We start from the raw sequence: 27410 nt of genomic DNA on the forward strand, positions 1-27410 counted from the left end.
GCATTGTTATGCTTTTACAAGACTGCATACCTGATAAAAGATCAGCCTTTCAGCAGCTGGAAATGTCCGATTGCTTCCCTAAAATTACCATACAGAACATTGGAGTACATTTGCAGAAAGTTCTTGAGCATACATGCGCGTCAGACTTGCAATTACATGTGTGGTCACCTTACACTGTTGTGCTGTGGCATTAATTTCTGCAGGTGAGAAATAAAAGTCGCTTTGTGTGGTGTTACAGTGTGAAACGGTTTTGTTTTTTATTTGTGTTCTAACAATAGCCTTATGTGCGGTGGCAACGTACGTGTTCAGGACAGTCAATTTGTGGAGTGAAATTTCGACCGGTATGACAAGAGGAAATGCGCTGATAGTTTGACTGAATTGGAGAAACAAATAATCCGGAGGAATTAACAGCGCAATTTTTATTCCAGTTATAATTAGGAACGCATGAAGAAATCAGCGCAAGTTAAGAGATCTGTTTCTCCTGGCGTATACACTGTTCGAACAACTTACGGGATTGCAGCCGGGCGACGTTGTCGACAACCGGCGATATTTCGACAGGAGCGCACCCTGCCTTGTTCAACGCATAACTGCATCAAGTAATCTCTCTGCAAGGGAATTCAAAACCTCGATTTTCAGACAAACTCTGGAAAGATAACGACTTTTTATAACACCTGAATTAAATCCATCGGAATATTTGTTTGCCGATGGAGGTGGAAAGGGATGGCTGTCATTCCTTCCTTGATATGTTGGTTTGGATGGTACGTTGGCACACGCCGTTTATAGGAAGCCTACTCACACTGATTCATATCACCATCCCGCTAAACGTGAAGGGATACTTCGTACCTCGGTTCACAGGCCCTATATAATCGCAGACGTTGAGAGTTTCTCAGCAGAATTAGCCCGTCTCGAAGTCATCTTTCGTCGCAATGGTTATAGTGAGAGACAGATCAGACGCTCGAAGCATTATCGATCAACTGTGCACCGGCTGAGTAATACCGGGGTAACACTGAAGTTTACAGCCTTTTTGCCTTACGCGTGGAACAATTTAAACAGGACTGGTCGTATTTTGCGAAAATATGATGTGAAGTGTGTTTTTCGACCACTAAGATCAGGGTCCTTTTAGGTTCCGTAAAGGATGATCTTGGTTTGCGTAAGGCGGGTGTCTACCGTATTTCTTGCAGTTGTGGAATGTCATATATTGGTCAGACTATCAGGACTGGAGAGGACTGGCGTACTAAGCATAAGCGGCACTCACGCTTACAACAGCTCAGTAAATCTGCCATTGTAGAACAGTCTTCGCACCGGTTATCTTATGCAATATAACAACACAGATTGTGGCATGCGCCTCCAGCTATTGAGAAAGTGTAGCTGTTGTAATTAAATTACCAGTAGCCTTATAAACAGAGAAGGTCGTTTTTGTTTAAATTCTGCTTAGATTCATGCTTTATCACTTGTCAAAAAACAGAGGGACATAGTTAATGCTATTTGACCCGTTGATTATTATTTTCACTATCGATAACTTCTGACGTCGGTAATCTTTGATTTGTTGTGATGGCGCTAGTGGGCACAGTGTGTGTGTGTGTGTGTGTAGAGAGGGAGAGAGGGAGAGAGAGAGAGAGAGAGAGAGAGGGAGAGAGAGAGAGAGAGAGAGATCTTTCCGGAGTTTCTCTGAAAACCGAGATGGAAGAGTAGGCCAGCCATGAGGTAAACACCCGGCAGCGCAGTAAGTTGGACGCGACGAACTGCTGGAAGCTTTAGCACGTATTCAAGTTCGCATATTAACTTGGAAATATTTTATCGCACAAGGGAAATAGATGTGTTATACTTTGCAGACTTACAGAAAGCGATCAATGCTGTCCAAATCAAACTGGTTTCATTCCTCGTTCATGATTTCAAGAGACTAGTTTTTCTTTTCAAATATTAAATGTTGGGTGCAGCATTAGAATTGACTCTGCAACTAAAAGTTATTGTTTGTGTCACTGATGTCGATAAGACTACAAGCAAAACTCGCTCTACATAATTTCACTTGCAGAATGCAGTTTCCATATTTCATCATCAGCAAGGACAAATAACTTTTTAAAGTAACAGTCTAAATTATATTACAGTGTTCTGAGGGAGTACTCGTATATGTGAATATGATTTTGTGAATAGTCAATAAAATTTTTTTGGGTTTGTGGCCACACTGTCAATATGTAAAACTATCGACGTTACGGTCACTGTTGCAAGTGACCTTCAGGGTGTTTTTGTTTACTACTGAATGAGAAAACTTTGTTTCTTATATAACTGCAGACGTGGCTGTTATCTAATTCTAATTCTGGCATTATATGGGGCCACCGTACACATCTCCTGGGTGCTGAGGGTAATATCACTGTATTACGTTACGTGGAAGAGATTTTACGACGAATACTGGGACCGCAACGCCAACGTTTTGGTACAATTTCATCTTGATGGGTGATAACTTGGGTGTTGTCGTGCTGTTCTCGTGAACATGTTCCTTCAGCATAGTAGAATCATCAGAATAGAGTGGCTTGCGTTTTCTCCGGACGTGAACCAAATCAAACATGTAAGGGATCGACTGAAATGAGCTGTTTTCGGACGTTTCTGTGTTCCAAGAATCGCCATTGATGATATCATCGATGGTAGGACACGATGGAGTCCAGCCTGCATCCGAGCAAAGGGACGTTCCTCCACGTATTGACATTTCTCAGGAGTGCAGTGGATACCCACCCCCGCTCCCCCCTTGAGAAAAAGGCGACTCTGGGGTATTCAAATAGAATGACGGAAAAAAATCGCAACACAAAAAGTTATGAATATAGAGAATGAAATGTCGGGTATACTTTTATCTAGGTGACACATGTAAGCGATTAGCATTGCAAGATCAGTGGTTGTTAGTAAGAACGAGATAAGCCATTGCAAATGTGTAATGCTGGTATATTAAGAGCCAGCGTAACCGTCAGAATGTTGAATGCAAGCTGGCAGAGGAGCACGCTGGAGCCTGAAGTCAGTTTATGGGATGGAGTTCCGGGCATCTTGCAGTTAGTCGATGAATACTCCGTTTGTGGATGGTGCTGGAGTTGTCCGATGATGTACCATATGTGCTCACTGGAGACAGATATGGTGCTCGATCAGGCCAGCGTATCATTTCGACACTTTGTAGAGTGTGTTGGGTTACAACATTGGTATGTGGAGGAGCGTCATACTCTTCGAAAACACCCCTTGGAATGTTGTTCATGAATGGCCACACGACATGTCGAATCACCAGACTGATGTACAAATTTGCGAATCAGGAGGCGTGGGATAAGCACGAGAGTGCTCCTGGTGTCATACGAAATCGGACTCTAGACTATAACTCCTGGCCTCCTCCTAACTAAGACAAGTTATTACCGGCACCGAGGGAGAACCGGGTTTCATCAGAAAAAACAACAGACAGCCACGCCGGTCTCCATTTGGCTCTCGCTTGACACCACTGAAGTCGCACATGGTGATAGTTTGGGGTCAATGGAATGTATGCTACAGATCGTCTGGCTCGGAGCTGTCCTTGAGGTAACAGTTTTGTAACAGTCACTGCGGTGTCAACTGCCGCTCAAATTACTGCTGCAGACGCAGTACGATGCGCCAGAGCCAAACGCCGAACACGATGTTCTTCCCTCTCGGTAGTGCTACGTTGGCGCCCAGAGCTCGGCCTTTTCTGACCGAACATTGTCGTGACCACCGCTGCCAGCAGTCATTTATAGTGCCTATATTCCTGCTAAGTCTTTCTGCGATATCGCAGAAGGAGGGTGCAACTTCTCGTAGCCCCATTACAGGCCCTCGCTGAAATTCAGTGAGGTGTTGATAGTGGCGACTTTGTCGGCTTATAGGCATTTTTGACTTGCACCAACTCACTGCGTCCAATCTCAAAGGAACTAACGCTCACCACCGTTACAGCGTGTATTTAAAGCAAAAGCGAATTGCATCCTCATAGTGGCTTTATCAGCGACACTCCTATGCGGCTGGCGCGAAAGAGACAGCACCTCTCAGATACAGAAACACACTAAGCAACTTTCATTTGTGTCGCACAATTTCGCCTTGGCACTGCGATTTTCTCCCCTGTCAATGTATTTGTTGCTTTGATTTGGTGATCTGGACACATTGAAAATGGAATACATGGGGATGCATCACAGCTACTATTTGTTTTCTGTGCCAAGAATTTCGAAATACAGAGGTTATCAGAAACTTTCGTTGATGATGTGTGTAGGTTAGGGGGAATGATGTGGGTAGTAAGTAGCCGGCCTACACGTGAAGAGGCTTGCACAGGGCGGGAAGAGGTGGGGGAGCCGGAGGGGCGTGTGGTGGCTTAGAGTGATGTGGACGCGCCTGGTTGTCGACGGGGTCGTAGGGCACGGCGGTGAGGGCGCCGGCGGCGTGGTGCACCATGCGGCCGCGCAGCGCCACGCCGTGCTCGGCCACGAGGGCGCGCTCCAGGCCCAGCCGCCGCAGCGCCGCCTGGCCGCGCGCCGACAGCGTCAGGTTGATGGTCCGGCCGCGCACGTGCTCCGTCCGCCGGATGTCTGCAACACGGCGCACCCCTCTGGTTCAAAAAGACGCGTCTGTGTTCACAGGAAACGAGAAAGAAAATAATCAAAACACTAAAAAAACATTTAGCAACTGCATGTATTCTACAGGGTGAACAGTATTTAAACCGACAAACTCTAGGAGGATGTAGGGGACATCAAAACAAATATTTTTCCCTAATGTCATTTTTTTATGAGGTTTATTTAAACCGGTGGTGGCCGTATTATGCTCTTTAGTTGTTAGAGGCCGTATTACGATCTTCAGTTGTTAGAGGGCGTATTACGCTCTTCAATTGTAAGCAACTGCTGTCCACCAGTGTAGTAGTGCATTGTCTCTGTTTACTAATGGAGCAATACACCTGGAGTGAGTACACTGATATGGTTGGTCCGTACTACGTAGCGCACCACAGCGGACGAACTGCACGGCGGGTTTATCAACAACAGTATCCTAATCGCCGTATCGCGCATCATACGACCTTTGCTGCTGTGTACGCAGGAAAGGAATATATGGAAAACACTGATAAGGAGAAGGGACAGGATGATAGGACATCTGCTAAGACATGAGGGAATGACTTCCATGGTACTAGAGGGAGCTGTAGAGGGCAAAAACTGTAGAGGAAGACAGAGATTGGAATACGTCAAGCAAATAATTGAGGACGTAGGTTGCAAGTGCTACTCTGAGATGAAGAGGTTAGCACAGGAAAGGAATACGTGGCGGGCCGCATCAAACCAGTCAGTAGACTGATGACAAAAAAAAATGTGTTTATCGTCATCCAATGGCTTTTTTCGTCTCAGTGTAGTTCTGAATGTTGAAAAATCCATTGCCTAAAGTCTCTGTATAAAAGCATAATGAAAATCAAATATAATTCTGAAACTCTTTAAAATTACATGAAAAATGTTGTGTAAATCATCTACATTATCATGTTTATGACTAAAAATATGGAGATAAAATAGAGATACTGACATATTTTAGTATGTAGGGAGTTCTAGAGTTATGATCTTCATGGTAACGTTTATGATTATTGGGAGCTAAGATATGCATGGTGAAATAGTTACCCTCACGCTAAGCACATGCCAATGAGTTAAATATCTAAAAATATATCAAAAACTTTGTTCAAAATTTTAAAGAACTTGCTTGGTTTGCTTTCAAGATGGTCCCGAGGACATTGTTGCCGGCTTTCTTTCTCTGAGACGAATCTCGATTTCTTCATAGTGATCCGCTTTGTGGCCTTTAATTAAATTGTACAGTACCTGGAGATCAACATTTATATTTTCAAAGCTGTGACCTGTATCTTTGACTTTTCTGATGTGTTGCATCGAAATACGTTGTATGTTCCTTGAACCTAGCGAGAAAGCTTAAGTTAATTTGTCTCGTATATATTGTGCAGAATTTTCATTGCAAGTAAGTTTGTAAACGGCAAATTTGTTGAATTTTTCATCATTATTTTTAAGATTATGGGACAATCTGTGACACAGCTTGTTGTTGGTTGATGTTGGGAATGTTGTAATTGAATGCTTCTATTAATTTAGTCCAAACATCCACGGTAGCAGAAATGTAGTTTTACTTTTATAGTTCTTTCAAGATGGCAGATGGCATGTTCACATCCTTCACAGGGCGGCAATAGAACAGAAATGTGGCAACACAATAAGAAATACCCAATAACATTCATTAAGAGTATTTTACAAAATGGTTCTTAGCTTTAGTATACTTTGATGTGTGGCACTTACTGTCATATACCTAACACAGGGTAATCTAAATAACTTCGTTGTCTTTTAGCAGTCAACGACATCATCACTTTGAATGTCATATTGCACACACTCTTAATTGTCTTATTACTCCATAAATAACGACTAGATAGGAACTGTGTATGTGTCTGCGGCAGGTTAAGTTTTGTACTTATCGGCAGAAGGAGTTTCACGTCCACCAGTACAAGGCGGAAGCAATGCAGTCCACAGTTCGCACCCTGACAAGATCAGTGACACAACTCAAAAATACAGTAAATGAGATGTCACTTCTTAAATAACAAATTCTGTAAAAGTTATATTGAGATACACTGACGAAAAAGAATCGTAACATCAAAAACAGTTAATGCAGAGTAATGAAATTTCGGGGATATGTTTGTCTACGTAATGTATTTAAGTGGTTAACATTGCAAGATCACTGGTTAACGTAAGCGTGAGGTAAGCCAACGCAAATGTGAATTGCTGATTCATTAATAACCGATGTAACGCCAGAATGTTGAATGCAAGCATGCAAACGTATATAAATTGTGTTTTACAGGTGCACGATGTCAGTATGCGGGATGAAGTTCCATCCCTGTTGCACTTGGTCGGTTGTGGATGAGAGTTGTTGTCCGATGATGTACCATATCTGCTCGATTGAAGACGGATCTGGTGATCTAACGGGCCAAGGAGTCATGTATACAATCTGTAGAGCATGTTGAGTTAAAAATGCTAAACCTGAGCGAGCGTTATCCTGTTAGAAAACACGCCCTGGGATGCTGTTCATGAATGGCAGCACAACGGGTCGAATCACGAAATTGAGGTACAGATTTGCAGTCAGGGTGCGTTGGGATAATCGCACCCAAGGACATAACTCTAGGTGTGAATCAAGTGCGTGTAGCACGCAGACACGTTGGTTGCGGGCTCTCAATTGAACTACTCCTAATCAACACAGGGCCGTCACTGGCATCAAAGCAAAACTGGGTTCATCAGAAAACACAACAGACCTCCTCCCTGCCCCTCCAATATGCTCTCGCTTGACACTACAGAAGTCGCAAATGGGGGTGGTTTGGTATCAGTGGAATGGTCGCTACAGGACATTTGGCTTGGAGCTGTCCTCGAAGTAACAGATTTGTTACAGTTCGTTGTGTCTCTGAGGTGTCAACTGCTCCTCCTTCTCTCTCAGTAGTGCCACGCACCCAGTCTTCCGGAGACAGATCTTCTTGCGACCGTTCATTCGCGTGACCTCCGCTACCAGTAGTCGTGTACTGTGGCCACATTCCTGCCAAGTCTTTGCACTATCGCAGAAGGAACATCCAGCTTCTCATAATCCTGTCACACGACCTCGCACATGGTCAGTGAGGTGTTGATAATGGCGTCTTTGTCACTTTAAAGGCATTCTTGACTAACTTCACTCATCATGCCCAATGTCAAAGGTAACTAACGCTCATGACCGCTACAGTGTATATTTGAAGCAAAACTGATTTGCATCCTTATAGTGGCACTATGAGTGCCACTCCGACACGACTATCGCAAAATTTGAATACCCATAATCTTTCAGATTATATCACTATTCCCTAATGGCTGAACCTTTAGTTCTGTCACAGGGAAAGTTAGAAAGTCACGTAGAACACTAATGTGCCGTGAAACACGCTAATGTTACTACTCTCTGAGAGGAAAAAATGGTTTAAGTGGCTCTGAGCACTATGGGACTTAACTTCTGAGGTCATCAGTCCCCTAGAACTTAGAACTACTTAAACCTAACCAACCTAAGGACATCACACACATCCATGCCCGAAGCAGGATTCGAACCTGCGACCGTAGCGGTCGCGCGGTTCCAGACTGTAGAGCCTAGAACCGCTCGGCCACTCCGGCAGGCTCTCTGAGAGGATTTCAAAGTTCAGCCGTGCGTGTGTCTAGTGGAAAAGGGTATCGAACTATAATTTCGAATTTTGTGAAGTTGACAGTAAAACCAAATGGGCCTTGACCTTGGGACTAAACATAAGTGGTAAAATTATAAGTGAATGAAAAAAAAATGGACGGTCGCCAGCCTAATAAGACATATTAATTTGGAAATGAATATTTGAGAAACTTGGATATTAGTTATTGAACTTACTTTTGTTGATATTTCTCTCTGAATAGCAACCAGGATACAAACTGACGCAGTGCACTTTGTACTGCGTGTAACAGCAGTTGCCAATAACGCACATACCAGTAAATTATGGGGAGCTCATACTAATGATGGCCACAATCATTAGCATTATTTAATAAAAATACTGAAATATCACTGCATGAAATGCAGAACCAATTTTGGACATGAGATTCTTCTATCTTGACTGACATGAATAACACAAATAAAGATGAATAACATCTTAAATACACTGTATAAGCTCCTTTGCATATAGCAGTTTTCCTTAGTTCAGTAATAGTTCATTTTATTTTTAATAGGTGGACAATACGGTGGTGACCCATAAACTGGTATCGTTTCAATAGCCAAGGTTCTTTGATTATTGCAAAAGTAAAAACTATCTCTAAAAGCTAATCATTCACTTAAATTACTTTGCAAGGTAATAAAATGCAACACTGGGGTTAATTAACTTCAAAAGTTAATCGGTCACCTATCGGAACTTCATGAAACTAAAGGGGCTGACGCGCGAATATTCCACGAAGTCCCAGAACAAATTCTACATTTTTTCAACCTAAATTGGCCGAGGAAGAAATGTTGCTTTACTTATTGCACATCCCTAGTATATGCAAAGTTTACACGGTTCACAGGCAGATGGGACAGACGATTTCCCTCCTTTACGGTAACTGACCTGTGGCGACGGGGTAGGCAGTCTGTCACGTAGTGTAACATAAATTTGCCAATTCCTGAAAACGGACGAACCACCTACGATGGGATGAACGGTAGGAAAGAGAGAGAGAGAGAGAGAGAGAGAGAGAGACAGAGAGAGACAGACTGAAACATCTTTCAAATCACCAACCAAATAATAAAATACTTGAAAGACATAATGCTACCATCAGGAATTCCATATTGTCTCTATAACACAAAAGCACACGGACAACTTAGTAATATTTTTGACTAACTTAAATTCTATAGTACAGTATATATGATTCAAAATCGCACTGATGATTTAAAGTCTGATTATTATCCCCAGTCCTCCCCTACAACCCATGCTGTTCAACTACATTATTTTATATTCTGAGCAATCTGGTAATATTGGCCATCCGTGCACTTTCTCCTGATTTACCTGACACCACTGTGTTCTTACTGCTAGTTTGTCTGGTCCCAACATTCACCGATGTGTTCCTGCATAAACTTGATATTTCTTAAATAAAACGTTTGGCGCATCTTTTAATTTCTATTATTTCTCGTAATTTACTGCTGATCATACAATGAGATGCCTTTTCGTGTCTGCGAGTAACAAGAATGTCCCCACATTTTAAATCCTTCTTGTTTTGTATCGCCTAGTCTAGCACAAATATGTAATCAGAGCAGGAATATCAGCTTCTAAAACTACATTGTTTTTCTGTCAGAACAGTTGTACTAATTACCTTTATAGTTGTCATTATTTTTGTGTATATTTTTATGTCGAGACAGTAAATACGTTCTACGGTGTTTTGGCGTTTGTGTCTATTACCTTTTTTTTTTAAGTATGCCATTCCTCTGGTACTCTTTATATCCCCCAGGGGAAATTCAATTGAGTCCAACAGACTATATTTTTTAACTGCAAGTGGTACACAATTCAGTATTCTTGTCATCGTCTCCGGGAACATGTCTATTTTTAGTTGATCTGAGAATGTCCTCTAATTCTTTGTATGTTATTGGATTCATATTCATTTACTTGAAAAAGACCAGGTTAGTTTTAGTTGTTTACAGGACAAGCTGTTGGTAGCAGGGAATAAACTAGAAACCATAGCCAGACATTTGAACCTGACGATATCTGTAACAAAATCCAACGTGATGTGCTTCAAAGGGAAATAACTGAAATAGTTATAATTAATAAAATGTTACATAAAATACTCAGTTCATATTATTTTGAGTACAATGCAGAGAAAATAAAGGTATCAACAAAAGAAACATATTCGAAATAATGAATAGTATTATTAATGGGACATTTAGGGGGATGTGTAGCAATCAACAAAAATAAATTTGTATAAGGTGGTGGCAGGCCCCATATTAGCAAAAGATAGCGAGAACTAAACACTAAAGATCAGACGAGAGGAAATAAGAAGCTGCTGAGATGACATTTTTAAGATATGTGGCAAGCTATACGCTCTTGGATGAAAAGAACCTAAATAATGATACAAGGAAGGAACTGAGAATTTTCAATATAAATGATAGAAATAGGACAATAAACTAAAACCGGAAGTCCGTATTGAATGGAGGGAGAATGGAAGTCCAACATTTAACTGGAGTGTAAGCTAAAAAGATATTTAAATGTGTGAAGATCCGTCAGTAGATGGGAGAACAATTTCCCTTTCAGAAGGAACAGGCCTACATGCCTAAACTTTAAAGATGACAATGATAGTGATGACAGTAAGATTGGCAGCTGAATTAGATCATATTTATTCAATAGTAGACTAACGGCAGGTAGCTCCATTAGTTAGTACAGGGTGGGATTTCCTGTTTTGGTTTGCAACTCATTTTTCATTTTCATCTCTACTCATTCCTTTGTAAGCGAAGCTCTTTTCTCTTTTGATTTTATTTTCTTTCCTATTCCAGTTGCTTTCGTCAAGTTTGCGTTTTCTGTTTTTTATGGAATATTTGTTCTGCTCTACACCCAAAATATCATTTCCTTATGAATTTCCATTACTTGGGTCGTCGTTTGGCTCATATACCTCATTCTTCATATTTTTATCTTCTCCACAGGAATTATTTAGCACAACACATGGTACATTAACATCCTCGCTTATGTTACCAACTTCAGCCATTTGTGATGCTTCTTTTGACTTGCATCCACAGAAAAGCCAGAACGTAAATCTTGAGCTTCATTAGACGTCATACAAAATTATTTTTCCTGTGAAATTTCATAGGAATGAAGTTCTATAACGTCACTGGGTATGATATGAACTGCTAAGTTAGTGTCGTTAACTGAACTGTAGTTTTCATTGTCCTCTAACATAACACAAAGGGCTTCATTAATTTTCTTTCCTAAATCAGTCGTAACTGTTACAGACTTATTCTGCTTCAAAACGCTATACGAACGTTCCATTTCCTCATGCTACTCCAAATTCTTCTTTTTGACTAATAAAGAAACATACTGTTCTCTAGACATAAAGTTTGCCCAAAAAAAAAATTTTAGGCCTATGTAAAAGAAAGTCTATATCTAATGTTGTACCTGAAATGGTATCATGTAATCAGCTGGTTACTACAAGGAAATTAAAATAAAGCTAGAGTATTAAATACTATTAACTGCAATGCATAAAAAGATACCTACAACCGTTTTTGTTATAAGTTCAATTTAATATGTAATACCTATTGTAAAACTTTTACCAAATACACAGAACACATTTGTACCTTATATTGTCCACTTCCGTATGGCCTCGTAATATAGACACTCACTTCAATTCATGAAGAACTTAAACACAGGAGCACAATATCATGTTTTAAGGATCAAGGTTTTGATTTCGTAATACGAGGGTTCAGAGACATGGAGGTTTCAGTTAAGTCCGATAGCAGTCTTTGCATTCTTACTTTGACTTTAGAGGTTTACAGGCCTGTGAGTCTCTAATTTATGAATCTCAGTAATCAAAAACACCAAAGTCTCAAAATTCAGACCTAGGAACTTGTGACAGCAAGCCAACGGTATGTACTTTATACATATATCACACACATGTACGGGGAGATGATACCGATAAGAAATGTTTATGGAATGTAGAGAGACGTTCAGGCTACCAGCACTTGAACAAAGATGGTCTGATTGCCTTCAAGATAAGTAAATGTAATGTGCGGAAGAGAACAAGAAGAATCGATGTTTTGGGAAAATTAGCATATTGTCATTTTGTGTAGAAAATCCTTAGTTATTGGTTGCACAAAGAATTTTATTGCGTAATTTGTGTTTCTAAAGTTACGTCCGGTTTCTTTTATATCGAACCATCTTCAGATCTGTAGAGATAACAAAAATAATATAACTAGCCACTATATAACGTAAAATACACAATAGTGCTAAAACCAAATGAGTCAGAAAAAGTCTGCTGCAAGAGTAATGCGTCCAATCATATAATCAGTATGAATCCAACGTCAAAAACAATCCTAAAGTCTGATAGGATACACATCGTTAATTTAAGCCTTCTGGTCTAGTAGGTTGCGTGAGTGCTTTGAAACCGAACTCGTTAGCTACGTCTAGTAAATTTGTCATATATAACTTAAAAACACTTTGAAATCTGGCTGTTGGAAACCTATTTCGTATTATGTGCCGATACGCGAGTTTCGAATCAATCGTGTGGCTCAGAGACTATCTGTTCAGTGCTCTCGTCTACGGGGGAAGGTTCAAATGGTTCAAATGGCTCTGAGCACTATGGGACTAAACATCAGAGGTCATCAGTCCCCTAGAACTATTTAAACCTAACTAACCTAATGACATCACAAACACCTATGCCCGAGGCAGGATTCGAACCTGCGACCGTAGCGGTCGCGCGGTTCCAGACTGAAGTGCCTAAAACCGCTCGTCCACATCGGCCGGCTATGGGGGAAGTCATGGTTGCATGGTGTAGCAAGTTGCGCTTTGAGCTGGGAGCCCTTCCGACTAATCAGGTGGTTGGACGGCTGGTTTCTGCTCGAACAGGACCATGTGCCAAGTACTTGCCCTTGCTCTGCCTCTTCCCTTGTTTGCTGCCTGCAGCATCCAACATCGTTCTACTTGTTAAGTTGAAACGTTGTTATCCTGTGTGTTTACATTCAGGACAAAAGCTAACAGGTAGTATGACAGTTCAGCTTCCAGACTTCAATTATTAATATTTGTTGAGAATACACAAAAAAATTTAATCTTCTGTTGGGTAATTGTGTTGTACGATAAGCGGACTGTATGCGTATTTTGCAGTATTTAGGATTTCTCGTGAGAGCGTTGCTTGCTAGCGTAATTTTCTGTTACGTGATTTTTCAGCTCTACAGACATGGCTTCATTGTGAACAAGCTTAGGCCTTTTGTCGAGCCATCTACAGATATTAGTTGCCTTCCACTTCTGTCTCACTAAACAGTATTACGCGGACTTGAAGGCTGCTCCTGAGAATATGTGGCCTCGTACTTCCACGCGATCCCTTAGAGGACATATCGCACCATGTCAAGAAAAGTGACAAGTCGAAAAACGCCAATTCTTAGTTTGTCACTGAAAACAAAAAACGCGTTAAGTACCCCAAGTGCTCGGAAAACATGGTGGAATAGCACTTGAAATTTAAAGAAAGCTTATACTACTTCACTATAAGTTTTATAGAATTTATTCTTAAGTTGAGTTTCCTCAGGTATTGCATTTTTTAGTTATGTTACTGTTCTTGCAAGGGGTATGATATGTAACTACCATCTTGAACTTTGATACTCATTTATTGAAAAATAATTAGAATTAATTTCAGGCTTATCCTTAATTATTTTCCTCCTGAAATCAGTTCTCAACCTTACTAATTCGATGTTCAGTCTACATGTGCTTGCGTGTGATCTACTCGCGTCAATAGCCGAAGTGAGCACTGCTTATTGGAAACAAGTTGACTGCAGCAGAATTAATAGTATAAATTTATTTTAGCAGATAGAATATTTCTTACTCTTCATGCAATTTCCAGGCAATATAAGACAAATCAGAGCTGCAGCGAACTTGGAGACGCGTGTTGCGAGCCTGAATACATCGAGAGTTGTCTTTTGTGATTCATGCGTCTTACTATGAGGTGTCAGACAATTCAAGGTGGAGTTTACGGCTGCACTGCGCGTGTTTTCTCTAGAATAGAAGGTGCAGCTACAATTATAGGTTGTTTAAAATGGTTGAACGTCTTGGTTATAATTTTGCATTATTGAAACATGCGTTAAAGATCCCTTCATATATTCAAAATGGCTCTGAGCACTATGGGACTTAACATCTATGGTCATCAGTCCCCTAGAACTTAGAACTACTTAAACCTAACTAACCTAAGGACAGCACACAACACCCAGTCATCACGAGGCAGAGAAAATCCCTGACCCCGCCGGGAATCGAACCCGGGCGTGCCTTCATATATTTCACTGCACCATGAAAGTGTGCTTACTGCCTAATTCACTGTCCAGTCACATTTGTGCGACCACCTGTGAAAGGCTAGAATAACCATCTTTTCTGGCGTGGATCACTGCTGGACTTACAAAAAGAGGGTCAGTGAGGTTCTAGACGGTATGGGCAGGGATGTGGAGCCATGCAGACTCCTGTGCCGTGGCCTGACGCGCTTTATTTCTCAGTTGAGGATCCATGGCGCGATCGAGGTCGTCTCACAGATTTTCGATTGGGACTAAATCCGGGGAGTTCGGTGGTCAGGTGACTAAGGTAAACTCATCGTGCTGCTCTTCGAATCACGCAAGTACCCTGCGAGCTTTGTGATACGTTGCGTTGTCCTGCTGGTATATGCCATTGTGTTGAAGAAAAACAAACTGCATGTAGGAGTGGACATAGTGCCCAAGGACAGATGCATAGCCGGCCGCGGTGGTCTCGCGGTTCTAGGCGCGCAGTCCGGAACCGCGCGACTGCTACGGTCGCAGCTTCGAGTCCTGCCTGGGGCATGGATGTGTGTGATGTCCTTAGGTTAGTTAGGTTTAAGTAGTTCTAAGTTCTAGGGGACTGATGACCACAGCTGTTAAGTCCCATGGTGCTCAGAGCCATTTGAACCATTTGATAGATGCATATTTGTGTTGATCCATTTTGCCTTCCAGGATAACTAGATCACATAGGGAATGTTACGAAAACATCCCCCAGACTATAATGCTTCCTCCTCAGGCCTGAACCCTTCCGATGATTGGTGCGGGGTGTTTGATTTCAGACGTTCCAAGCCGTACACGCCAACGGCCATCTGTCATATGAAAAGACCACTTTTGACACTCGGCGGACGTCCAGTTGCAGTACTGGGGTGTAGCCTTCGTCGTCAATGAACAGCGGTCACTCGCATTCGGGAGGACGGCGGTTCAATCCCGCGTCCAGCCATCCTGATTTAGGTTTTCCGTGATTTTCCTAAATCACTCCAGGCAAATGCCGGGATGGTTCCTTTGAAAGGGCACGGCCGACTTCCTTCCCCGTCCATCCCTAACCCGATGAGACCGATGACCTCGCTGTCTGGTCTCCTCCCCCAAACAAACCAACCAATCAACAGCGGTCAGCATGTGTGCATGTACCAGGCGCTTGTTGCGGAGGCCCACACGCAGCAGTGTTCGCTGATCGGTCATTAAGAAGACATTGTTGGTAGCCCTTTGGTTTATCTGGGCGGTCAGTTGCTCAACAGTGAGACATCTGTCCGGCCGTAGACATTTCCGCTGCCGTCGTTCACCCCTTTCATCTGTGGTCCGTGATGCCGTTTCCTCGGTGCCCACTTTAGATAGTGTCATATTGCCATGCACGGGATACGTTAATCACGGCTGCCCGCGAAGTTTCAAAACTTAGCCGTTTCGGAAATGCTTCCACCCTCTCCCTGCAAACAAATGATCATTCTCTTTTGGACGTAAAATAAATCGCTTCGGTTCTACATTAAGGCGACGACTACACCTGTCGTGGCGCGACAGCTACGCCGCACCGACAACACCTCGTGAGTCAGCGCGGCCGCTGCGACACGGCGGCGGCTCGGGGGACCTGCCTCGCAGTAAAGCCAACAGAGGCCGGCAGCACCGGGCCGTCCAGGACATTCGTCGGCGCGCGCATCCTAGAAGACGCGTGTATGCGGAACTACCTTCTTCCGCGGAAGCTGTGAGGGCAGCCAACCTAAAATTTGTCGCTCTACGCCGTGGCATATTTAGTTCGTTGCAGTGACCCTCGAAAGTAGAATCATGGCAGCCTTCGACCGAGGATCAAACCATTCAGGACTTTGAGTCCCGGTAGTCGCCTCACCGCGACGGCTATCTGATCGACACCATAAAGAGTGGTAATGGGAGAGTGTTCCATACTTCGTCCAGGCTGTAGAAAGGCTTAAAGATATTTCTCTGCTTTCAGAATGAAATTTTCACTCTTCAGCGGAGTGTGCCCTGATATAGAACTGTGTGCCGGACCGAGGTTCGAACTCGGGACATTTGCCTTTCGCGGGTAAATGTTCTAGCGACTGAGCTACCCAAACTTCCGCCATTACCTTCTCTGCTGCAAGAGCTTCTGTGAAGTCGGGAACGTAGGAGATGAGTTACTGGTGGAAGAAAGCTGTGAGGACGGGTCGTGAGTCGTGCTTGCGTAGCTCAGTCGGTGGAGCATTTGCCCGCGAAGAGCAACACCTGAGTTCGAGTTTAGGTCCAGCACACAGTTTTAATCTCCCAGAAAGTTCCATTTCATTGCTTGCTCAGCACAACTCTAACTTCGTGTCAGATTTCGAAAGATTTCGCTACTTGCTCAACAGGACTTAACTAAATATTCCAAAGGGACTAATACCGCCGAGTTGCGGAACGAAATTTACAAGTTACTTTTCAGAAGAGTGTTCTTTTAGTTAACTTTAAGGCAGTCTATTTCTGGTGATTCTCCATTGTACTTATACCACGCTTTTATTGTTACGAAGTTACGTCATGTTCTTGAGACTGAGTCAGTTGTCAGACTATGAATAAATGTGTGATATCTGACTTTTCCACGTTGGTTATCTCCTGGGCACTGGATACAATAGCATTGTTTCCTACCTCCATCCGACTCGCTTTATATACCCTCCACTGCTAGTGCTACCTCCTGCCGACTGTGATTGGTTACTGCACTTTGATGTTGAACAAAGGCGGTGGTCACATTAATATGACTGGGCTGCGTATAAATGCTTTGCAGTCAGGTTAAAATCTAGGTCCCCCCCACCTGCCCTTGGCTGTGGTGTGCCATCTGCGTGCGAACTTTTTAGTGCAGTGTTTTAAGTGAGTGTTAACTGTTGTGCGTCGTTTCCGAAGTGCTGCGAACAGAAATCACACTGCCGCTGGGTGTGATTTTTATATCTCTTGCAAACAATAACCGGACTGTCACCGTGTTTTTTTAATTGTCTGTCTACTGTTTTACCTGTCTGCTTCCTGTGTATTTTATTAGCATCGCCAACCCTTTGTGTTATGTTTCAACTTCCACAATTTTCCGCCATTTTACAGTGTAAGTTACCGTTTTTTTCGCCTGCTTTTATTATTTATTATCTTCTTTCTGTTTTGAAAATTCTGTAGCCTGAAGAGCGGCGTACTAAGCTGCTGCCAGCCCGTCCCCTTCGGGGGGAATCGAAACTCAATAAAGGAAAAAAAAGAAAAAAAGTTAAAATCTATTAGTTAGTAATGCCGTTCAACTTCCAGAGTTCATTAATAAATATTTCTTGAGAATACATAAAAATTTAAAATCTTATTTTGAGCAAATCAGTTATTACGATAAGAACACTATTTACGTTTTAATGTATTAAAAGCAATAAGAATATCGATAAGCGTGTCCATGATTAAAACATGAGGTTGATCAGAGTAAAAGGAAAAAAAGTAGACGGAATCACAAACACATGTTATCAGTCCAGCAGAGGGCGTGCAGATGGTGTAGCCGTTGGCGCGTCTCCGCCACGTTTCTCCCATGACGTGCTGCGAGCCGAGAGGTGCAGTCGCCGTGTACTGGGAGGAGGGCCGCGTAGGAGCCCCACAAACCCTTTACCGATCGAGCCTAACGCATGTGTTCTCGCTGTCCAGTCACTATCGCCTTGGTCAACCACAAGCGACAACTGTCAGTTTAGTGAGTCTTTTTCATAATGAAATATGCATTACGATTACATTCGCTTTGTTCATTGTGTTATAATTATTATTGTTGTTATTGTTATTATTATTATTATTATTATTATTATTATTATTATTATCCGAAGTTGGCCAACTAAAGACCAAGTGAGGCAGCTTATTTGAATCATATTCTTTTCCTATTTTTAGGGTTCGAACCTCAATCGGTAAAAACAGAACCCTTATAGGGTTCAAATGGCTCAGAGAACTATGGGACTTAGAACTACTGAAACCTAACTAACCTAAGGACATCACACACATCCATGCCCGAGGCAGGATTCGAACCTGCGAACGTAGCGGTCGCAGACTGAAGCGCCTAGAACCGCTCGGCCAGCCCGGCCGGCCAGAACCATTGTAGGATCAAGTACTTGAACGTTCCGTTCGTCTGTCCATCTTTTCTTTACTCTTTTCTTTTTTTTTTTTTTTTTACTCAAGTGCGGATAAATGTACCAAGTTGCAATTCATGTCAAATACTAAGGTTTGTGGTCCTTTGGCGGAGAAAGAAATGTAAGCATCTAAGTAAAGGCATTCAAAAGATATGGTCATTTGTCAAATATTTTGACACTCGCAAACTCACTCATAAAAACCTTTGTATGAACTATCTATATAGGTTACACAATTAAATGTGTACTGAATCCTCAGAACGCCAGTCGTACTCGCATTTGTCCGGTTTTTAGGCTTTCCAATACTTCTTTATTCTGGCTGTCTGTTGTTTTCTTCTTTATTTTGATCGTGCCGCTCCTCTCTTTTTTGGGTTTTCTTCTATGAAACATCGACTTTACTCAACTTTTCCTGCAGTGCTTGTCTGTTTACTATGTCTTTGTCTGTTATTCCGAACTCCTGTAGATTAAATTCCGTAAACACGAAAAGTGAGTTTTTGCATTTTTGTCAAAGAAGTTGAATATTTTTTTGCCAGTTTCTTGTTATCCAATCTTTTCATGGCCAGAAAATGTAGTGCACCGCTTTCTCGACTTATATATACTCAGTACACCTCCTTATTATTTCTCAGTTTCTAAATCCAGTTTTCATATTTTGACTAAAAAATTTTGTAAATTGTTCTTGTTTCTTTCTTCACCAAGTTATTTAACTGCTTGACTGCGTTTATGGCGAGGCTTTCTGAGGCATAAAGGCCCCCTGTTTGAATCACCCCTTTGTAATGCTTCAATTTTGTACTAACAGGTAAGGATATTTTATTGTACAGGGGTGGACCAAAATATGGAAAAATCACAAAACAACACATTATCATCTCTAATACAGTGCAGAAAAACCGTCGGCATTCAAAACAGCTTCGAGTCATCTCTGAATGGATAAATACAGGTCCTGTATGGTTTTCAAGGGAACCTTATACCATTCTTTCATTCGCGAAACAGTGCAAGTTCATGTAACGATGATGGACGCTGATCACGCACCCTTCGCTCCAAAGTAGACCACAAAGGCTCAGTAGTACTGAGATCTGGTGACTGTGGTGACCAGGCAAGATACAACAGTTCATCCTCAAGCTCACAAAACTAATTCTAGACGATGAGAGCTGTGTGGACGGGAGCCTGTCGTCTTGGAAGACAGGATCACCGCTAGGGGAAAAATATTGTACAATGGTGTGGACCAAATCAGCCAAAATGGTCCTTGGCAATAATGCGACGTTGCGGGGTAGCAATGGGCCTCCTGGAATATCACGATACGGCTCCCCAAATCATCACAGAACCTCCTCCATGTTTCACTTTTGGGACGTAAACTCAACCAGAAATTGGAGACAGTGTGGAACAAGACTCATCCGACCAAATGACATTCTTCCATTGTTCCATGATCCAGGAAATATGGCTTTGGCACTACATTTTCTTGTTGCGGGCCTTAGCATCACTGAAGAGTGGTTTTGGAATTCCATCTCGCCCTTCGATTCCCTGCTTAGGGAGCTCCCTTCGTGTTCTGATGCTGACAGGGTTCGCGAGCGAGGCTTTCAGTTCTGCAGTGACTTTTGTAGCTGTCATCCTGTTATTGGTCTCACAATCCTGTTCAGTGACCGTCCGTCGCGATCATTTAACACACACTTTCGTCCATGTTGTGATTTGCTGGATGGTGCTTTTCCGCTTTCCCCGTATAAAGGTATAAATCTTCGATATGGTGCATTTTGAAACACCAGTCACTTCGACTGCCTTGGTTACGGAAGCACCCACCATACCAGCACCAACAATCTGTCCACGTTCGAGTTCACTTAACTCCGATGTTATGCATTCACTACTACACAGAACACTGCTCTGGCCACGGCTGACACTCACAACGTACTGAAGACACTACACAGGTGCCGTTCATAGTAAAATACAACAGCGGAACCTGTTGGCTTGGCTTGCATCTGGATTTATGATCAAGCATGCATTTCTTGCGGTGTTTACATATTTTTGTCCAGCTCCTGTACGTGATTGTCGTTAAATGGAATGCTATTTCCATTTTTCTGGCGCTGTTTATGTTAACTGCTTTGTCCAGCTTGTGCACACTTAATGTTGGTAATGTTACGGACTTTTCGCCGGCCAGAGTGGCCGAGCGATTCTAGGCGCTACAGTCTGGCAGCGCGCGACCGCTACGGTCGCAGGTTCCAATCCTGCCTCGGGCATGGATGTGTGTTATTTCCTTAGGTTAGTTAGGTTTAAGTAGTTCTAAGTTCTAGGGGACTAATGACCACAGTAGTTAAGTCCCATAGAGCTCAGAGCCTTTTTGAATGGATTTTTCAAATCAGATTTGTAACCCAGTTTTTCTTCTACTTCTCGGAGAATGTTTATCTGTTTCATTGCATCGCCGCGCGGGATAGCCGCGCTGTCTAGGGGCGCCTAGTCACGATTCGTGCGGCGTCCCCCGTCGGAAGTTCGAGTACCTCCCTCGGGCATGGGTGTGTGTGTTGCCCATAACGTACGTTATATTAAGTAGTGTGTAGGCTTAGGGACCGATGACATCAGCAGTTGGGTCCCATAAGACCTTACCACAAATTTCCATTTTTTTTTGGTTCCTTCGTGTAGGCTCTCTACTGAGATTGCTAAATCGTCAGCTAAAGCTAAGCAGTCATTTTGCACGCTCTCTCTCTTTCTTCCAAGTTTCACTTACATTTTTCCCTTTTCTTCTGTTCCGGAGTTTGTTTTTTGTGACCCTAATTTTCCGATTCTTGTAAGACGTTTAGTAAACGTCCCTTTTAGGATCTTTGTAACATTTCCATGATGCGATCTACGTTCATGATAGTGCCTTTAATTTTGCCATATGTGTGCCGAACGCGGTTTTGTTTTGCGAGTATATGGTGCTCCTGAAATAAAATTTGAAAACTCCTTCCTGTCTGCCCTACATACTGTGTACAGCAGTCCTTTTACTTAATTTTCTACACGCCTGAATCCCGAAACTTGGTCCTGCCATAACAGATTTAATGCTGTAGCCTAAATTTTAACATGATGTTAAACTTATTTTTGCATTTGCTTAACGAAATCATCCCTTGATGTTGTTGGAAGTGATTACGTTGTTGAGAGGTCTGGCTGCATTCCATGTCTTGGGAAACTCCAGGTGAACGGACTTGGAACCTGATACTAAAAACCTGAATCGTATCTGTTTACACGGCCTGAAATACACTCTCCAACGAAGTTCACCCGAACAGTGGACATACGAGTACAATATTCTAACACTGCCTCAAATGTCAACAAGAAAAACTTTTCTGAATATGTTTGAAATATCTACATAATCTAACACATTATAGTTGTGACCAAGGTGAACGTTCATAAATCTGTGATCACGTGATGTGGTATCTGTTGATAATGACCTTAGAAATATGGATGCACGGCCAACATATAGAAGAAGCTGAGCAGTCACAATCTCTGAAATATGAATTAATACCGAGGCAATTAGCAAGAAACATTTCATCATACATTGGCAGTAACATTGAAGTATTAGATCCCATCGACGACAGCGTCATTAGAGACGGATTTGACAAGGAAGTGGGATATGTTATTTCAAAAGCAACCGTCCCAGCATTTGCACTGGGCCATTTACCCGTAAATGACTCAAGGGAAGTGCCGGTTTGGTTGCTTTGAAAGAAGATACGTCGCTTCCTTCTCCAATGCGTTCTTAATGACCTCGGCACCGACGGGATATCGAACGGGTAGAACAAATCAGGACGGCTGCTGGAAAATTCAGAATCTGATTCCCTCTCATACGAATCCAATTTCTTAACTGGCCCAGATATAGTTCCGTAATAACATACTCTAAACAGGAAAGGCATAATTAGAAAACTGACCAAAATGAGTTCGAATGGCACAAAACGTTGTTCAGTTGAAAAAATAGCCTGCAGAAAAGAAGTACAATGCTACCCACTGAAATGGCTGTGCGATGGCGCTCGGTTCTGAGGAAGCAGATTCGAACCCTGGTGGTGGAGCAAATTTTCACCCCCTGCGTTTGGCCGGCAAAGGAAGGAGAGGTGGTGACGGTTAGTTCCTGTTCAGCAGACTTAGTCCAGCTGTACTGGATTGAATTCCGAACTTTTCCGAACTGTATTCCATAATCTTGCGGGCCTGCATCCGAGGTAGTATCGTTTTTTTCTTCCAATATTTTCGCTGATGTCCTTGCAGCCAGCGTCAAGGTGAGTAACTGGCAGAACATAAATCACTTGATACCGTACTGACCAGTTACAGAAGTAGAAATAATACTATTCTGAATGCATGCCCGAAAGAGACTAGAATATTTTATCCGTCGGGAAACACTCTCCGGAGAGTTTTATGGAAAGAGGGTATGTGGAATTGCTGATGGTAATCCGTCTGTCGAATGAAGACTTTAAGCACAGCTGACTCCTTGGCGCGATTCGATAGGAGTGGGCTATGTGCCAGCATATGGATCCTCCCTCTACCTTGTCCTTTCATTATTCGCAAACATACGTATCTGCCAACATGAGTTAACTAGAAGAAGATAACCACGGGGTAGCGAAATTGCTTAAATCACTTAATAAAGACAAGGCTTCCGGTCCAGATTATATACCATTGAGGTTCCTTTCAAAGTATGCTGATACAATGGCTCCATATTTAGCAATCATGTACAACCTCTTGCTCGTCGAAATATCAAGAACGAAAAGTTCCGTAAGTCACACCAATACACGAGAAAGGAAAGACTGTACGAGTAATCCGCTAAATTAAAGACCCGGAATACTAACGTTGATTTGCAATAGTATTTTGGAACACATACTGTGTTCGAATATTATGAATTACCTTGAAGAAAACGATTTATTCAGGAAATATCGTTCTTGTGAAAGATAATTAGCTCTTTATTCTCAAGACGTAATGAATGTTTCGACAGGGGATGCCAAAATGAGTCCATATTTTTAGTTATATAGAAGGCTTTTGACACTGTTCCTCACAAGCAACTTCTAATCAAATTGTGTGCATCGCATCAGTTATGTGACTGAGACAGCCGCCGAGCCGAGAGGACGCGCAGCAGCAGCAGCAGAACTTGTCTGATAAACAGTAAATTAATGTAGTCTTCGTTCTTTTTTTCATTTGCTTCTGTAAAGAAGTGAACTATACGTGTGTATCTTACTGTGTAGACCAGTGGTTAAAAAGTTAATGGCAGTTTTTGTTTTTGCGTAAATCTTTTGGATATCGTTCTTGTATTACTATGCTGGTTCGCTAAGAATAGAAATTTCTTGACGCAATAATTTACCAACAACCATATGTATTGTAGAAATTTATTTTATGAACTTCTTATGTGCTACCAGTTTCGGCATTACATTGATGCCATCTTCAGGCCCCACACGTCATGGTCGTAAAATCGCTATACATGGACTCTGTGCCGCATGGCCACCAAGATTTGCATAGCGATTTGATTCACGGATCCAGTTGTATAGCTCCTTCCGTGTATAGCGATTTTACGACTATGACGTGTGGGGCCTAAAGATGGCATTAATGTAATGCCGAAACTGGTAGCACATAAGAAGTTCATAAAATAAATGTCTACAATACATACGGCTATTGGTAAATTATTGCATCAAGAAATACATGCCAGCCGTTGTCCCACAGTCCATAATGGAACTACAAAGATTAAGTATAGAAATTGCCATAACGACATGTTATAACGTTATAAAAATTGACTTGCGCCTTCAATTTTAAAACTTATTAAATAAAATGGAGCACCTACAGCCGTCCTTACGATGTTACTTATAATATGGCTACCAGTTTCGGTATTTCAGTTCACTATCTTGAGGTCTTAAGTGACGCTGAGGGGGTTAAATCCAAGCCTATATACGATTCATCAGTGGCCAACATAGATGAACTGGGTTTCGCAGACTGGCTGTAACAATGATGTTGTGTTTCCAACCAAGTTTGTAGTTGATGGTGGGAAACACATCGCACCTCTACTACTGCCTTAGAGGATGGGTATTTATTCTGCCCTGTAATGTTGATTACTCGTCAAATTCGATTTACTCTTCCAACAAAATTCGAATGAAATAAAGGACTGCGGAGGTCGAACAAAGAACAGATTTTTGGCATATTTTCCTGTACAAAGAAGAAGAATTAGACGGATATTAAATCAACCTCTACGCAAAATGCATCAAGATTCGTGTATTACCACTCTTACCACTCCCTGAAACAGCCTTCAGATTATCTGCACTGAATGACTGCAAGGAATTTACAAACTTAATTTTTTCCCTGCAAAAATGTGTCTGAGACAAGACAGTGATGAGTTTAAAGTAATTAGTTGTCACGTCAAAATATGCATGTAACAACGTTTCCTGTACGCTGCCCACGCAAAGAAGAAAAAACTATTGTTTGATAGTCTTTGCGACGTAATTAACAGTAGCTTTGAAATGTAGATGCTGGTAATTACTCCCTTATCATTTCCTCACTAGTTTTTGGGAGCCACATGTTGGGCTTACGAATGTTCATGACTGTTCATAAATGTAGTTGTCTCCCACAAAGACAATGTTTCCCAGGACTGCATCCCATAGTCTTCCTGATGATAATTCATTCTATTCACAACAGTTACAATATATTAATTTGGGAATCGATTACATAAAAATATATCATTATTTTTACTTGTTATCATAATACTCATTTGAAGCATTGTTTTAAATAGCTGAAAGTAGTATTTGACTTAGTTCTTAAGGGAAAAAAATTAAGTGTGCCTTACCTTCTCTGTACTCATAGAGATCAACCTGGAATCCTCTCTTCGCAAAGAAGCAAGCACTCAGAGAGCCCACCTAGAAGAATCAGGAAGAAAGACAAGTCGTTTATTTTAGTAAGACATCTTAATAATTGTCACAAAACATATGACCAATGCTGTTCTTATTTTAGTTGCGAGATTGCATGTTCTATCAAATACACATATTTCAAAAAAATAATTGTTGTAGTTAGACACCTGTAATTTTTATCAATCTTTCTGTAAACAAAATATTTCATTTTCATTCAGTGTATGTCATCACAAGAGACTATACCAAGATAAGTTTTAATACATATTGTTTGATAGTCACAGTAAGATTATTATTTGTATAGGTGTTTTAGATTACTCGAAAATGGAATTTTTCGAATATTTAATGTACATCTCAATGTCAAACCTTCATTGTCACTCTTCATGCACTCTCATAGATACAGAAGTATTTATATATCTAGAGCAACTCAATTCGAATACAAATAACTATCTGCTCATATGCTTCGTATGACATTAGATTCCTGAAGTATATACACTCTGTGTGTGACATCCTCCATTTAATACTGCCTTTACATTATGTCTGGTACAAATAGGAGCTTTATTCAGACTTTTAGGTTGTCATGTATCACGAATTTCAATTACTTAGTATCGGGTAAGAGGGTAAAATACTTCAATAAAATGCATACATGTGCATCGTATTCATTTTTAAATTTAAAAATGTTGACTAGGATTGTAACTCACAATCCACATTCATTCTTTCATTCAGTTATCCATCAAGCTTAACGGATCCCCGTGAGGGATAAGCAAAGAGTCAAAGTATACACTGAAAAAGTGAGGCAGATTTGGGGAAATTCATTAATAATCATATTTTATTGAGCTGCTATACACTCTTTGTGCTTACTGATACTATATTAACCAAAACAAAATTTAACACGGAAGCATCTACGTTGAAAACATTGTCGTTGTTTTACTTAGTTGCTTTCTAAGTGCTGTCGCTAGCTTAATATCCACATGACTGCATTGATATCAGTAATTGAACAGTAGCTGACTATATGCTGTAAGAATAGGGACATGTTTTCAGTTGACATTGCTACATTTTATACAGGTAACAAGATTCTTCAGTTCTTGAATTTACTTAGACCATATGTACAAAGGGCCATTAGTATGGTATTTTCACAATTTTCTGTTAAATTTGTAACGACCCTAGTTATTGCGTTATCTGAAATGGAGCCTGATGTCAACCTTCACAATGAATTTTAGAGAAGGAGGAAAACTACACGCTAAAACTGTTTTGCTGTCTCGTCTCGCGATAGTTTAAGTCAGAGTTAACCTGAATCTTACCGTGGTACCACATGTCAGTATTACTTCGCTTTCCAATTGAGTATGGAGCACAGGAAGAATTACTGCATAAATGTTTCTGGGCATACTGTGATTAGTCTGATTTTGTATTCATTGTCCGTAAACGAGCAACACGCATTGGGCTGAAAAATATCACTAGATTCTTCACTTAAGTTTCACTTTAATAATGCTCACATTGATCAAGCTGCCACGACTGTTATGCAAAAATGCAATCTTTGGATTTAGGAGGATCATACTCTGTGGCATATAGGACGTCAACGGCACTACACATCTAGCGTCCAAGAGGACAGGCATTTGATTCGGTAGGAGTTTGGGATCGTACAGCCATGTCAGGTGCCTTGAATCAGGAAATTGTCTTCATACCTGTACCAGGGGGCGGGTGCTGCAGTGCAGGACATTGGAACATCGTAGATACGTTCATTAATCCGTGTGCTCCGAAGTATGCCGAAAAAATAAAAATTTCACTTTCTGCCACCAGGTGAAATTATGGCGTTGTAAGTGGCCAGAATGAGGTATGGGTGCAGAAGGGGAGGAACGTTCAAACACGTGATAACGTGGGTCTGGCACGTGAATTAGGATATGGTCACAAGTCACAAGTGTTCAATATGGTCTCCCGAGCTAGCAACATGCTAGCAACATGCTGCATACATAATATGGCATCATCGACAGTTGCTCGCAGCATATCTGGTGTAATCTGAGCGATATGTCGCCGTATGTTATAT

General features: G+C 41.6%; 1 protein-coding gene across 1 annotated transcript in view; it reads right to left on the minus strand.

The window, feature by feature from the left end:
* LOC126187998 (kynurenine 3-monooxygenase-like) overlaps positions 1–27410 on the minus strand; it is a 183445-nt gene that overhangs the window by 107082 nt on the left and 48953 nt on the right. Inside the window, exons 2-3 of the mRNA XM_049929407.1 lie at positions 25312–25381; positions 4357–4550 (exon numbers count right to left, since the gene is read on the minus strand). Of these exons, the coding sequence (XP_049785364.1) occupies positions 4357–4550; positions 25312–25381 (264 nt within the window). The remainder of the gene's footprint in view (positions 1–4356; positions 4551–25311; positions 25382–27410) is intronic.

This window comes from Schistocerca cancellata, chromosome 5 (genome assembly GCF_023864275.1).
Source record: "Schistocerca cancellata isolate TAMUIC-IGC-003103 chromosome 5, iqSchCanc2.1, whole genome shotgun sequence".
Classification (NCBI taxonomy): Eukaryota; Metazoa; Arthropoda; class Insecta; order Orthoptera; family Acrididae; genus Schistocerca; species Schistocerca cancellata.